The following is a 14,833-nucleotide window of genomic DNA, read 5'->3' on the forward strand; positions in this document are numbered from 1 at the left end:
ATATCTTATGAAGAGGATAAGTGTTAAGTCAAAATAGAAGATAAAAACCTTTAAGAATCAAATTGTCCCTTTAAAATCCCTAAAATTGCCCATTGTGGTAGCATTATATTATCTTTCAGTTCCTCCCTCAAAGCCAGTTTGTCCTCTATTTTTGAAATGGGTTGCTTTTTCTTCATTTGAGCAACAGATGAAGTCATTGTTTAGGTTTAGAAGCCATGTTGTCTTTTAACAATGGACACGGGCATACAGTTCTATTTCTGTAACTTACATATGTGCATACAGTGTGTCCTGCCTGCTAGGCAGCCAGCACAGTGCCTGGAACAGAGTGGGTGCTGAGTGACTAGAAGCCAACATTGTTCCCTAGTACGTGACCTTTCTCTTAGCTCCTCGCACACCTGGCCACCTCTCTGGTGCCTTGGTCCACTTTCCTTACCTTCTCCCAGCCAAAGGCCCTTTCAGCTGATCTGAGTCTTACCTAATTTTTCTTCTACTCAGCCCACACTGATTTTCCCCTGGGTCTCCTGATTCCCCCAGCTGTGAGAGTCTGTACTTCATATGGGTAGTGTGCTCTTTGAAGTTTGGTCTCGCCCACAGCTCTCAGCAGATTCATTTCTAGCACGGGGCTCAGTGGTGGCTGAGATGTGGGTTTCTATGGCCCTGTTCTGGTTCTATATAATGTGCGTGGGTCGAACGCCCCCAGGGCATCACGGAAGCTGAGCGAGAAGCTTTTGAGCTGCTCCCGGATGATGAGCGCCAGTGCATCAAGTGTAAGACCACATGCTTCCTATCAGCCCTGGCCTGCTACGACTGCCCAGACGGCCTTGTCTGCCTTTCCCACATCAATGACCTCTGCAAGTGCTCCAGTAGCCGGCAGTACCTGCGGTGAGCAGGGGGCCTACCTGGAGGAAGTGGGCCGAGGAGGGAGAGGCAGAGCTGGGCCAGAGGTGCTCTTCCCTGCCCTCTTCCTCCAGGTATCGGTACACCTTGGATGAGCTCCCTGCCATGCTACATAAGCTGAAGGTTCGGGCTGAGTCCTTTGACACCTGGGCCAACAAAGTGCGAGTGGCCCTGGAGGTGGAGGATGGGCGGAAGCGCAGTGAGTGATGGGGGGGACAGAGGGACTCCACAGGCAAGTTCTTCTCCCTTTTCTTTTGTACCCCTCACCCTCTTCCTCTGCCTTTACTCAATACTGCGTACTCCTTGCTGTCCTCATTTTTCCTTCAGGCCTTGAAGAGCTGAGAGCACTAGAGTCTGAGGCCCGTGAACGGAGGTTTCCTAACAGTGAGCTGCTGCAGAGACTGAAGAACTGCCTGAGTGAGGCAGAGGCTTGTGTGTCCCGGGCCCTGGGACTGGTCAGCGGCCAGGAAGCTGGGTATGGCAGCATGAAGTGTTGGGCACAAGTAGCCTGTTGAGACAGTACCTAGGAAAAGTACTATAAGGGGTGGCCTCTGAGTACCCTTGGAAAGGCGACATTAGTAGGAAGCTGACGAGTACTGCAGCATGAGGTGGCCTGGGAAGTGTTGGGGAGGACAGAGGAGCCAGGTGACTAGAATGGAGAAGAGTGCCTCGGTCCTAAGAAAGCTAGAAATGTTTCTTTTTATCGGTACCTGGAGGAGGTTTCAGACAGGTGGAGGGATTTTGTGGGCAGGAAGGAACTGTGGAAGGTTTAGGGGCAAGAAAAGGACAAAGAAGCATAAACCTCACCATAGAGTTCATGGTAGAAGATGGATTGACAAGTCCAGCTTCTTTTACCATCAGTTCATTTCTAAGCACCCTGTTCCCAAATATATCCTACATTCCTCTCTTCTAATTCTTCCCCTCATCATATAAATGCACTTATGTCTTAGAACCCTCCCTCTACCCTGGGCAGATGAGAGGAACTGTGAAGCATGAGAGATCAAGGAAGGAAGGTGTGAGGAAAGGTGTTGGGTCTCAGCACAGACATGGGAGGAGGGGGCTGGGTTTCAACTTGAAATTTCACATGTGAAACTTCACAGCCCCCACAGGGTAGCTGGTCTACAGATGACCCTGGCTGAGCTCCGGGCCTTTCTGGACCAGATGAACAACCTGCCCTGTGCCATGCACCAGATTGGGGATGTTAAGGTGAGTAGAGGTGGACTTGGGGTGCTGCTGGGTGGCCAGGAGGGCTGGGGGACCTGAGCAGCAGGACAGGTTGCATGTGTGAGAATATAATGGGAGGTAGGAGGCAAAGGGTCTTGTGACTGCCTCTCCGAAATGCGATTTGAGGGACAGGTGGCAAGGGTATGAGTACAGGATGCAGAGTCAAGGGAAGGTTTCCTGGCGGAGGTGAAAGAGGAAAAGGAGGAAGTAATGAGGGTGTTTGTGGGCCTGGGCAGCTGCATTGAGTTCAGGAAGGTAGAGAAGTGGGGCGGAGGAGGCCGTGGACACTGGTGTGAGTGTTGTAGGGGTTTGCGAGAAGGCCAAGCGTAGCAGAGTGCAGAAGGTGTCCTAGTTCTAGACATCAGAATTCTCTGGGGACTTGAAGCATAGACTACTGACCAATGCCTACTAAGAATTTGAGGGGCTAGGTCCAGGAATATGCATTTTAACAAATCCCCCAGGGCATTGTAATAGGCACTGAGTGTTGAGAACCACTACAGGGGCATGGCGAAGGAGGAGAGCCCAGCCCATGTTCGGTTCTCTTCCCTAGGTGGGGTAAGGGGATCTGGTGATGGGACCTCTGAGTGGGCCCAGCTGAAGACTTTGTTCTTCATCTGTGTCCTGGTAGGGTATTCTGGAACAGGTGGAGGCCTACCAGGCTGAGGCCTGTGAGGCCTTGGCCTCACAACCCTCCAGTCCAGGGCTACTGCAGTCCCTGTTGGAGAGGGGGCGGCAGCTGGGGGTGGAGGTGCCTGAGGCCCAGCAGCTCCAGCGGCAGGTGGAACAGGCGCGATGGCTGGATGAGGTGAAACGCACGTTGGCCCCCTCAGCCCGAAGGGGCACCCTGGCTGTCATGCGGGGACTGTTGGTCGCGGGTGCCAGTGTAGCCCCTAGCCCCGCTGTGGATAAGGCCCAGGCTGAGCTGCAGGAGCTGCTGACCATTGCTGAACGCTGGGAGGAAAAGGCCCACCTCTGTCTGGAGGCCAGGTAAGTCCAGCCTTCTCCCCTCCCTGCCCTAGTCCAACCTTGCCATGGGTGGCCTTTGGCACCCGGCTCCTGTGTTAGTGTATTCATTCTCATTCCCTTTCTTGTTCCCTATGGTATCTTTGTTTTGTTTTTTTTTTTAACTCCATGTACACATAGAAGAAGAGACAGGCTTGTGGGGAAGCAGAGATAGACACAGAAGTGTATAGAAGACTAGCTCTGCAGGCTGATGTGTTCCCACACACTAGCACAACTACCAACAGGCAGATGGACAGATGCTGGTAGGAAGACATGATGCACAGTGCAGTCTGACAGACTATAGCATGGGATTACTACCTCAGGTTGTGTGTGTAGGCACTGCCAACAGGCTGACAGAGTGGCGGGCAAGCAGAGGCACGAGGGCTCTGGCAGAAGTTGGGTGCGTGCAGTCTGGAGCAAACAGTGACTGACTGGCAGCCACCTGTAGGCAGAATACATGCAAGTAGGCCCACACGGCAGCCCCAGAAGCTCATGCAGATATATCTGGTGGTCAGGCAGACCACCTTAGACTGAGGCAGGCTTCTTTTTTCCTTACCTGTAGGCAGAAGCATCCACCAGCCACACTCGAGGCCATAATCCGTGAGGCAGAAAACATCCCTGTTCACCTGCCCAACATCCAAGCTCTCAAAGAGGCTCTCTCCAAGGCCCGGGCGTGGATTGCTGATGTGGATGAGATCCAAGTGAGGACCCTGTCGCCCCACCCCTCCACACTGGACCTCAGTCCAACCAGGAGGGATGACGTGCATTGCGTTGGGTTGGGTTGGGTTGGCTACAGAGAGGACAGGGCGCTGCACATCATGAAGAGGCAGAATGTGCTTAGTGAGCTGCGTGAGGAGGAGTTGTGAGGCTGGCCAGAGGGAAGAGAGGATGTTGGTGAGGGCGAGGATGGTGGGGCAGGGAGTAGAAAAGGCAAACCGCAAGAAAATAATGTCTGGGGTCCTAGGGACTGACTGAATATCTGGGGGCCGAGCCAGTGGATGTAGGAGTTGTAGGGTAGAGCCAGGTGGGTATGCTCATCTTAGGGTGATCACAGTTTTTTCCTGCCTCAACACTGCGAGTCCATTCCATCTTCCCAGCTCAAGGTGGGGCACAGAGCAACATCAATAGATGTTGGCATGTTGAATTGAGCATTCTCTTGACCCTGTTCCAGAATGGTGATCACTACCCCTGCTTGGATGACTTGGAGGGCCTGGTTGCTGTGGGCCGGGACCTGCCTGTGGGGTTGGAGGAGCTGAGACAGCTAGAGCTGCAGGTACTGACAGCGCACTCCTGGAGGGAGAAGGCCTCCAAGACCTTCCTCAAGAAGAATTCATGCTACACGCTGCTGGAGGTGAGGCCGGGACCTGACCCACAGCTTCTCTAGCCTCTGACCTGGCTGTTGTGAGATGGTTCCTATAAGACCACAGGGCTTTGGGGGTGCTGGGGAGGGGAGGAGAGAGGGTGAGTAGGAGGGGAAGCCCATTATCCCTCCTCTGTCTGCCTGCCTGCCTCAGGTGCTCTGCCCATGTGCAGACGCCGGCTCAGACAGCACCAAGCGCGGCCGGTGGATGGAAAAGGAGCTGGGGTTGTACAAGTCTGACACAGAGCTGCTGGGGCTGTCTGCACAGGACCTCAGGGACCCAGGCTCTGTGGTAAGGAGCTTGGGCCAGTGGGGAGCAGAGCCTGGCGACAAGAGTGTCTGAGCTGGGCCTCAGTTCTCCTGGTTTGGGAGTGGGGTGTTTATGGCATCAGACAAGGGAGGGGTGGGCTGGTAACCACCTCTCCTTTGTTTTGGGCATGCAGATTGTGGCCTTCAAGGAGGGGGAACAGAAGGAGAAGGAGGGTATCCTGCAGCTGCGACGTACCAACTCTGCCAAGCCCAGTCCACTGGCGTCATCGACCACGACCTCCTCTGCAACTTCCATCTGTGTGTGTGGGCAGGTGCCGGCTGGGGTGGGCGCTCTGCAGTGTGACTTGTGTCAGGACTGGTTCCATGGGCGGTGTGTGTCAGTACCCCGCCTCCTCAACTCCCCAAGGGCCAGTCCCACCTCATCCCCACTGCTGGCCTGGTGGGAGTGGGACACCAAATTCTTATGTCCGCTGTGCATGCGCTCACGGCGTCCACGCCTGGAGACCATCCTGGCACTGCTGGTAGCCCTGCAGAGACTGCCCGTGAGGCTGCCCGAGGGCGAGGCCTTGCAGTGCCTCACAGAGAGGGCCATCAGCTGGCAAGGCCGTGCCAGGCAGGCGCTGGCCTCTGAGGATGTGACTGCTTTGTTGGGACGACTGGCTGAACTTCGCCAGCGACTGCAGGCTGAACCCAGACCCGAGGAGCCCCCTACCTACCCTTCAGCCCCTGCCTCTGATCCTCTTAGAGAAGGCAGTGGCAAGGATATGCCTAAGGTGAGCTGCCCAGCCCAGCTCTTGTCCTCAGATGCTTGTCCCAGCCCACGCCCCTGTTTAGGCCCCAGCCCTGTCCCTGATCTCTAACCTGTCTCCTTTGGCCCATCCTCCCTGCCCCCTTCTGTATTCTGTCCAAATTCCTAGATCATTCCCTGCTGGCATACTGTGCCTGTCCTCCACCAGGAGGTGCGCAGTCCTAACTCCTGAGCTGGGGGGAGAACAGGGCCTGGTTCTTCAGTTGCCACTCCCCATTCTTGCTCTCTTTGACAGGTCCAGGGATTGCTGGAGAATGGAGACAGTGTGACCAGTCCTGAGAAGGTAGCCCCGGGGGAAGGCTCAGGTAAGAGAGGTAGGTCTAGGTGTGGGTAGGATGTTTATTGGGCGTCACCAGACTTGACCCATGTGGTCCTTGGCTCTGTCATGGTAGTAGGCAGGCAACCAGGGGCAGCCTGTAACCCAGCCTGTCTCCACACTCCCCAGACCTGGAGCTGTTGTCCTCGCTGTTGCCACAGCTGACTGGCCCTATGTTGGAGCTGCCCGAGGCAACTCGGGCCCCACTGGAGGAGCTCATGTTGGAGGGGGACCTACTTGAGGTGACCCTGGATGAGAACCACAGCATCTGGCAGCTGCTGCGGGCTGGGCAGCCTCCAGACCTGGAGCGGATCCGCACACTTCTGGAGGTGAGGGAGGGATTGTGGGCAGAGCCAGGAGGTCAGGCCAAGCAGGCAGGGAGCCCAGGCCTGACTGCTGGCCCACACCTCTTTCTGCCTATCTGTGATCACAGCTGGAGAAGGCAGAGCGCCATGGGAGCCGGGCCCGGGGCCGGGCGTTGGAGAGGCGGCGGCGGCGGAAGGTGGACCGGGCTGGGGAGGGTGATGACCCAGCCCGAGAGGAGCTAGAGCCAAAGAGGGTCCGCAGCTCAGGGCCAGAGGCCGAGGAGGCCCAGGAGGAAGAGGAGCTGGAAGAGGAGACTGGGGCTGAGGGTCCTCCCCATCCTCTGCCCACCACTGGCAGCCCCAGCTCCCAGGAGAATGAGAATGGCTTGGAGCCGGCCCTGGGGGCCAGTTCAGGCCCCTCGGCCCCTTTCTCCACTCTCACTCCCCGGCTGCATGTGCCCTGCCCACAGCAGCCGCCTCACCAACAGTTGTGACAGTGGCTGAGCCTGGCACAGACCCCCAACAAACAGAGAGACCCCCTTTGGCCTCAAGGATCCTCTTTCTGACCATCAAGCCTGCTTCTTGGGAGGTGGGCAAGTAGGGGGGGATGGCCACCCCCCCCCCCCGACCCCAGCCCACTCCTAAGTCCCTTGACTTTTATATTCTGACTCCAAGGTATTGTTCAGACCTCAGCTCCTGGGGGCCGGCCCCTGGAGTCCCCCTTCCTGGTAGCCTCTAACCAGCATTCCTAGACACCTGAGGCAGATAGACAGACGGATGGGCAGGCGGGTAGGGGGAGCAGGGTGTGGCTGGGGCTGGGCCAGCACCATTCCAGAGACAAGGCCAGTGCATATGCAAGCTGGGGGAATCTCCTCTCCCTTGCCCCAGTTCCAGCCCTGGCCAGGCCGGGCTACACTAACCTCACCTCGCCCCTTACTCCTCCCTCACCCCTTGTCCTTCCTCCCTTTCCCTTTCCCCTTCGCCTCCGTCTCCCTTCTCCCTTTTCCTCCCTTCTCCTGACTGGTCCACCCAGGAGGAGGAAACTTCACATAGCTGTGCTCACAGTTTCTTTTTAAAATGATTCGGTCAGGGAGCTGACCAGGGCTCCCTGTAATCTGAAGAAAGCTTTTGGTGCTTGTCCTCACAACCACCTGGCCCTTCCCTCCCTATCCTGCCCTGCCCTGTCTCCTTTCCTCCTCCTGGGTTCATGTTGTAATAAAACAAGATTGTTGGTGTGTAATTAATTTGTTCAAAAGAAAAAAACAAACTTGGTTCCAACTGAAGCCTATTTTAATTTTATTTTATTATTTTCCTCTTGTTAGAAATAAAACCCTTAGCAACATTTTTTTGAAACATGTTTCTGAAGTGCATTTCTCTTCGAAGGGGGAAAACAGAGTGCTTCCATCGCCTGTCAGTAGGGCACCTGCCGGGCTGGCAGGAGCACTGGGGCTGAAGCCCGCGAGCTCTGGGCTCTGGGATGGAGTTCCACCAGGCTCTCCTTAACTGGAGGCAGCGCATCCCCGGGTGTCCCCCACCCCCTGAGCTAGTGTTCCCCACCTCCCAATAGATGGCCCCACTCCTCCCACTGAACTCCTGCAGTAGCTGCTGTCTATCCTCCTCAAGCCCCCAGAGTGATTTTTGGGCTTTATTGCGGGGTAATTGATATACCGTAACATTTACCTGTTTTACATGTACAATTCAGCAAATAAGAGGGATGTTTCTAAAGTGCAGATCTGCTCATGTCACTCTATTGCTTAAAACTGTTCATGATGCTTCATTGCCCTGAAGACCAAGATTATATATATAATATGCATAATCTCATTCTTTCTGGAATGCTTACTGTCCAACCCATATGCCAATCAGGGACCCTTCCCTGATTTTTCTCCGCCCTCAAGGATTCTTTCTGACCCTGTGAATGGGGACTAAAGCTCAAGTGTGTGGTCATTTGCAACTGGAGTTCACTTTTTAAAAACAACTTTATTGCAATATAATTTACATACCATGCAGTTCGCCCACTTAAAGTATACAGTTCAATGGTTTTTAGTGTATTCTAATTGTGGAACCATCACTACAAAAGATTTTAGAAGTTTTTCCTCATCTTAACAAACTCCACACCCCTTAGGCACCACTCCCCGCCCTGTTCCCCATTTCTAGGCTGCCACCAAGCTATATGGATTTGGCTACTTTGAACATTTTATATAAATGGAATCATACAACATGTCCTTTTTGACTGTTCTTTCACTTAGCATAATGGTCTCAAGACTAATAATGTCTTTATAGTAGGCAGATTTTTTTCCCTCCTCATCCCCAAAGTGAAAGTGTTAGAGTAAATCAGGGATCATCACAAGAGTTTGTTTACATATTTGTGTATGTGTGTGGTGGTGGTGTTTCATGCTTGTTTTTCTGGCAAGAAGCCTAGTAGCCAGCTTGCGTCAGATGCATGAAGGGGTCCTTACCCCTCCAAAGGCAAACAAGCACTCTTTGTGGTCCTGAATATTCTGTTTGGTCTGCCCATGAGGATCCAGTGGAAAAATCAAGGGCACTGAAGCTGCTTCAATGGGGTAGTCTGCCAGCTTCCCATCATGCCTGGTTCCACAAGGGCTGTTCTTCCTTGGAGGCTGGGCACTGCATCAAGGGCTTAAAGCTTAAAGGCCAGGCCCTGATTGCCTACGTGGCCCAGGAGCCTGGCACACTGCTACTTGGCCCTTTCCCATTTGAATGTTCAGTGGGCTTATTTTGCGACACTAATAGGAGTCTAATTCTATTTTCAGCATTGCCACAGAGAATCAAAGGTGTGAACAAGACTCCTTGGGTGTATTCCTTAAAAGTAGCTCCTCAAGTACTACTTTTTCCACCTGTAAATCTGTGACACTTAAGACAAATTACCTGTCCCCAACACACCCAACATACAATGGTGGAACAGGCACAAGAAAGTTGCTGTAGACATTCCAGTTCAAAAGGGGGGAAATGGGAGACACTGGTCTATAGCAATGCTGAACTCCAGCTGGGCAAATGGATGTTCCTTGATTCGGTTTCAAGGCCTAGGAACAATTCTCCATGGCTCTTGGCTCTGCTCTCTGGGCACCTGGTTCCACCCTCTGCCTTCCTTTTTCAGGAAAGGTAGTACATGGTTGCAGTTGAGTAGTTTTCCCAGTCTGCTTCCTGCCAGTAGAGATTTGGGGGTCTCTGTAATCAGCTGCTACTGGGCAATTACTCCATAGAGGGGCCTGGCCCTTCTGTGGTGTTAACGTCGTACACTGAAAAGGGGCTATAGCCAGACTGGCCTTGAAAGTCCATAAGGTGCAGCCCATGCACCAACTCAGCCTGCCACCATGGCCATTTTGTTCAGGAGTCCATTCAGTAAGGAAAAGGGTAACAGAGATAGAGGTTGACTGACATCCACAGAACGGGACATGTTTTCCATCTGATTGAGATCCTCCTCTACGGTGGATTCTCTGGTGCTCATTTATATGTAGTGTGAATATCCTCACATTCTGGCCCATTCCAAGAGGGTTACCCATATGACTCCCAGACCTTATCAATATTTCAGACCTGTTCTTTCCAAGTCCTTGGCCATCTAGCCAGATCATTAGAAACTACATGAATCTCTGGACTTCTATACCTCTGACCATCTTTGCGACCAACCAATCTTCCTACTGGGATAATTTCCCTTTTCACTGTCCTTTAGGATCAACCCTAAGTGGGGCTATAATTCTGCAGCTGGCCACTGCCAGCTGCTGCCAGCGTATCATGCAGAACCATCTGTAAGCCAAGCTTAAATATTGGTTCCCTTAGTCATCTGGTCACAGGGAAAGCTCCAGGAGGCCTCAGATGTGACTAAGAAAGGGATGGCAGTGAAGCTGGTGAGAGTATGGTCCACCTCCTCGGGCAACTTGTGTCTTCTAGACCTGCGTGTAAAACCTTATTTTGTTTGGTCATGGACTGCAGCTGCACAGAGACAACCGCATGACTTGATGGGACAGTTTACCACACTGCGCAGGCATTCATTCACAAAATGATCTGCTTTTCCATTTCTTTTTTCTCTGTTTCTGAGACTCCCGTTATCACGATGTGGACACTTCTGATTTTCTCCTTTATTTCTTTAGTTTTTTTTTTTAAAGACTTTATTTATTTTTAGAAAGAGGGGAAGGGAGGGAGAAAGAGAGGGAGAGAAACACTGCTCAGTTGCCTCTCTCATGCCCCCAACTGGGGACCTGGTCCTTAATCCAGGCATGTGCCCTGACTGGGAATCAAACCAGTGACCTTTCGGTTCACAGGCTAGCGCTCTATCCAATGAGCCACACCACCCAGGGCTTTTCTTTAGTCTTTTAAAAATATTTTATACCTCTTCATACATTCCTGTTGATCTTTCTACACAGTAATCTGTTCTTCAGCTGTAGCCTACACACACACACACACACACACACACACCCGCTGCCAATGCCATCTATACAGTGTGTACTCCCGTAATATATCCAGGAACTGTAGGGAAATCACCACTGGATGGGATTTAGGATTTTGTGGGCCAAATATGAGAAAGACTTAGGCCAAAACTTAGGTGGACCACAGTGACAGTCTATGTCACTAGAGATTAATATTAACTCAGAACCAGTATCGAGTCTACTTTGAAAGGTCTGACTATTTCCCTGTCCCCAGGGCACAATTACACTGGCTACAGGTCCCTATGGGAAAAGCAAGGAGGGAGACTACCATACACATTTGTGAAAAGTATATAGCAAGGTCCCTCTTCAAATGCACTCTCTCCTTCATTCAAGGGGCTCTAGTCCATGAACTGGAAGAGAGGCTAGGACTCTTTAAGTTTTCAAGACTAGATCAGGATTCCATTTGCTAGACTAAAATTTCTTTGGTTATATAAATGAAATGGGACCTTATTAGATCATTCATCTATTTTGGAACTAGGGAAACCATGTTAATCAGCAACCACTACAGATCCCCACAAGTCAAACCATTCTGATTACTGCTGTGGCTCTGCTGTCCATTATAGGAATCAGACGCAACATGTCTTTGGAGGTGACCCTTTCATCCCCATTGAAATCATGGGGCACATTACTATGATTGTTCACCATGACCTGGACTTACAGAAACAAACAACAATAAAAATAAACCAACAACACTACAATGCTTTTTAAGAATACTGATGTTCACTCGTGTTAAAGTTAGCTGCTGAGACAAAAATATATATATCTGTGATTTAAGACAATAAAAGTTTACTTCTTGCTCCTGTAATATTCCAAAAGAGGTGTTACTAGTTGGGCTAACCTTTCTTTTTTATAAAGATTTTATTTATTTTTAGAGAGGGGGCAAGGGAGGAAGAAAGAGAAGCAACAATATGTGGTTACCTCTCGAGCACCCCCAACTGCAAACCTGGCCCACTACCCAGGCTTGTGCCCTGACTGGGAATTGAACCGGTGATGCTTTGGTTCACAGGCTGGCACTCAATCCAATGAGCCACACCAGCCAAGGCTGGGTTTCCCTTTTCTTAGTGATGATTCAGGGGCTGAGGCACCTTCTTTCTAGAAGGTCTGACCTCTTCAAAACACTATCACAATTGTACTTTTGTCCTCTCCATTCCAGACAACCAGAAAAGGAAAAGACCATGTGGGATGTTTTTATGAGCTAGGCCTGGATGTACTGGGAATTACTTCTGCTCACATTCTGTTAGATAAAATTCAGACAGTGGTTATACCCAACTGCCAGAAACACTGGAAAATGTAGTCTGAATTTGTCCCAAGGAGGACAATGAAACAGGCTTAATGACCACCTAGCTAGTCTCAGCCACACCTCATAATTTCTCAAAGCCCTTGTGAAAGGAATATGCACATAGTTAGGGAGTGAGTTATATGGGTTGCACATGAAGAATTGATTACAACCCTCTTATTGCCCTAAACATTTGGAAGGCAGCTATGCTCACCACTATACCACCAACACCACTAGCATTTGAATTTGTTCCTCTACAATATACATGTGTGTGTGATTTTAACACAGGCTACTCTTGAGTCCAGGTTTCAATCAATCAATAGAATAAATCTTTTAAATACTCCCAGCTGCTTCAGCTAACACACTACATCAAGGATTGCTGATAAGAGCACCCATATTGAAAGGGTTGGCCCTACCGAAACCAGATAAAGGTATCACAGGAAAAGAAAATTACAGACCAATATCCCTTATAAATATAGATGCAAACTCCTCAACAAAATTCCAGCAAACTGAGCCCAACAGCATATTTAAGGATTATACACCATGATCAAATGGGATTGATCCCAGAAACACAAGAGTGGTTCACCATCAGAAAATCCATCAAGGTTATATATCACATTAATAGAACAAAGGAAAAAACCTACATGGTTATCTCAATTGATGCAGAAAAGACATTTCAGACACAGAAAAGGCATAGAGCTAATAAATTCAGCAAAGCTGCAGGGTACAAGAGCAACACACAAAAATCAGTTGTGTTTTTATCTACTAGTGATAAACAGTTGAAAATTGAAAGAAAGCAATTTCATTTACAACAGCATCTAAAAGGAATATATAAGAATAAATTTAACCAAGGAAAGGAAAGACTTGTTTGGTATATTGAAAGCTAAAACATTGCTGGAAGAAGTTAAAGGAGACCTAAATAAAGGGAAAGACATCTTGTGTTTATGGATGGGTGGATTTTATATTGTTAACATGTCAATACCACCCTAAGCGGCCTACAGATAAACACAATTGCTAGCAAAATTCCAACAACCTTTTTGCAGAAGTGTGGAAATGACAATCCTCAGATTAATATGGAATTTCAAGGGGCCCTGAGTAACAAAAACAATCTTGAAAAATAAGAACAAAGTCAAATGGCCAAGTGATTTTTTGACAAGAGTGCCAAGACCTTTTAATGGGGATAGGTTAGTCTCCAACAGATGATGCTGGTACAACTGTATTTCCACATGCAAAAGAAGGAAGTTGGACCCCTACCTCGCACCATATACTATTAACTCAAAATAAGTCAACAACCAAAATACAAGAGCTAAATCAGTAACACTCTTAGAAGAAAACATAGAGGTAAATCTTCATGACCTTGGATTTAGCAACAGATACTTAAAGTATGACACCAAACGCATGAGCAACAAGAGAAAAAAATAGAGAAATTGAACTTAATAAAAATTAAAAACTTTGAGTATCAGAGGACATTATCAAGAAAGCAAAAAGACAATCTACAGAATGGAAGAAAATATTGCAAATCATATATCTGATGAGGCTTTAAAATCCAGAATACACAAAGAACTGCAAGTCAATGATAAAAGACTAATAACCCAACTAAAAATGGGCAAAAGAGTTGAAAAGACATTTCTCTAAAGAAAATATACAAATGACCAACAAGTGCATGAAAAATTGCTCAACATCATATTATATTAGGAAAATAAAAAATCAAAACCAAAATGAGATACCACTTCACACCCACTAGATGGCAATATTAACAAGAAAAACACTGGAGAAATTGGAACCTTTGTACATTGATGGTGGAATGCAAAATGTTGTAGCCACTGTGTAAAACATTTTGACAGTTTCCCAAAAAGTTAAACAGAGAACTACCATATGACCCCGCAATTCTACTCTTAGGTATATACCCAAGAGAATGAAAACAAGTGCTCAGACATACACTTCTACAGCAACATTCACTGCAGTATGATTTACAATAGCCATAAGGTGGAGACAACCCAAGTGTTCATCAACAGATGAATAAACAAAATGTGGTATATACATATACTGAAGTATTATTCATCCATGAAAAGGAATCAAGTTCAGACACATGTTACAACACAGATGAAACTTGAAGACATTATTCTAAGTGAAATAATCCAAACACAAAAGGGCAAATACTATATGACCCCACTTATATGAAATATCTAGAATAGGCAACTTCATAGATATAGAAAGTAGGATAGAAGTTACTGGGGGTGGGGGGAATAGGGAGCTACTGCTTCATGTGTACAGAGTATCTGGGATGATGAAAAGTTTTGGAACTAGATAATGGTGATGGTTGCACAACATTGTGAATGTAATTAAGCCACCTAATTGTACAAATTTTATATTATGTTTGTTACCACAATAAAAAAAATTTTGCCCTCACCCTGGCTGGTGTGGCTCAGTAGAGTGAGTGCTGGCCTGTGAACCACAGAGTCACCAGTTCGATTCCCAGTCAGGGCACATGCCTGGGTTGTGGGCCAGGTCCCCAATTGGGGATGTGTGAGAGGCAACCACATATTGATGTTTCTCTCCCTCTCTTTCTCCCTCCCTTCCTTTCTCTCTAAAAATACATTAATAAAATCTTCTAAAAAATAAAATAAAATAAATTTTAAAAGTTTGCCCCAATCTAAAGTTACATTTTTCTCTGATCTATCATCCATAGAAGCAATTCCCACACATGTTACTATGGTTTCTGCCAATATAAATTAGTTACATTTTATCTTTTTTGCATATATGAAGTCTTTCTCCTCACAGGTTCAACTCTACTTGCCCTGGGTTTGGAAGCACCAAAGGGTGATATGCATTGGTCTTGACAATGATTAGCCAAATCATTAGAAGGTCTCCAAGTCATGCAGGTCCAGCTCCGTTAGACTGGGGAAGAAGGGCTTCTTCTGCCTCCAAGCAGG

The 14,833-nt window shown here is 48.7% G+C and overlaps 1 protein-coding gene across 2 annotated transcripts in view; it reads left to right on the plus strand.

Annotated features, from left to right (window-relative positions):
- The window catches only part of KDM5C (lysine demethylase 5C), a 31,873-nt gene extending 25,171 nt beyond the window's left edge, over positions 1-6,702 (plus strand). The window contains exons 15-26 of one of the 2 annotated variants that reach the window (XM_090264441.1): positions 701-882; positions 972-1,096; positions 1,225-1,372; positions 1,998-2,103; positions 2,750-3,108; positions 3,686-3,824; positions 4,295-4,474; positions 4,638-4,775; positions 4,927-5,526; positions 5,797-5,875; positions 6,007-6,206; positions 6,311-6,702. In XM_090264441.1, coding sequence (XP_090120567.1) covers positions 701-882; positions 972-1,096; positions 1,225-1,372; positions 1,998-2,103; positions 2,750-3,108; positions 3,686-3,824; positions 4,295-4,474; positions 4,638-4,775; positions 4,927-5,526; positions 5,797-5,875; positions 6,007-6,206; positions 6,311-6,676 — 2,622 coding nt within the window. In that variant the 3' untranslated portion in view covers positions 6,677-6,702. The remainder of the gene's footprint in view (positions 1-700; positions 883-971; positions 1,097-1,224; positions 1,373-1,997; positions 2,104-2,749; positions 3,109-3,685; positions 3,825-4,294; positions 4,475-4,637; positions 4,776-4,926; positions 5,527-5,796; positions 5,876-6,006; positions 6,207-6,310) is intronic. The other variant, XM_090264442.1, reaches the window with a different exon arrangement.
- The last annotated feature ends 8,131 nt before the right edge of the window (positions 6,703-14,833 follow it).

The sequence above is a fragment of the Furipterus horrens genome, unplaced genomic scaffold (assembly GCF_987537825.1).
Source record: "Furipterus horrens unplaced genomic scaffold, mFurHor1.1.pri manual_scaffold_17, whole genome shotgun sequence".
In the NCBI taxonomy this organism is placed as follows: Eukaryota; Metazoa; Chordata; class Mammalia; order Chiroptera; family Furipteridae; genus Furipterus; species Furipterus horrens.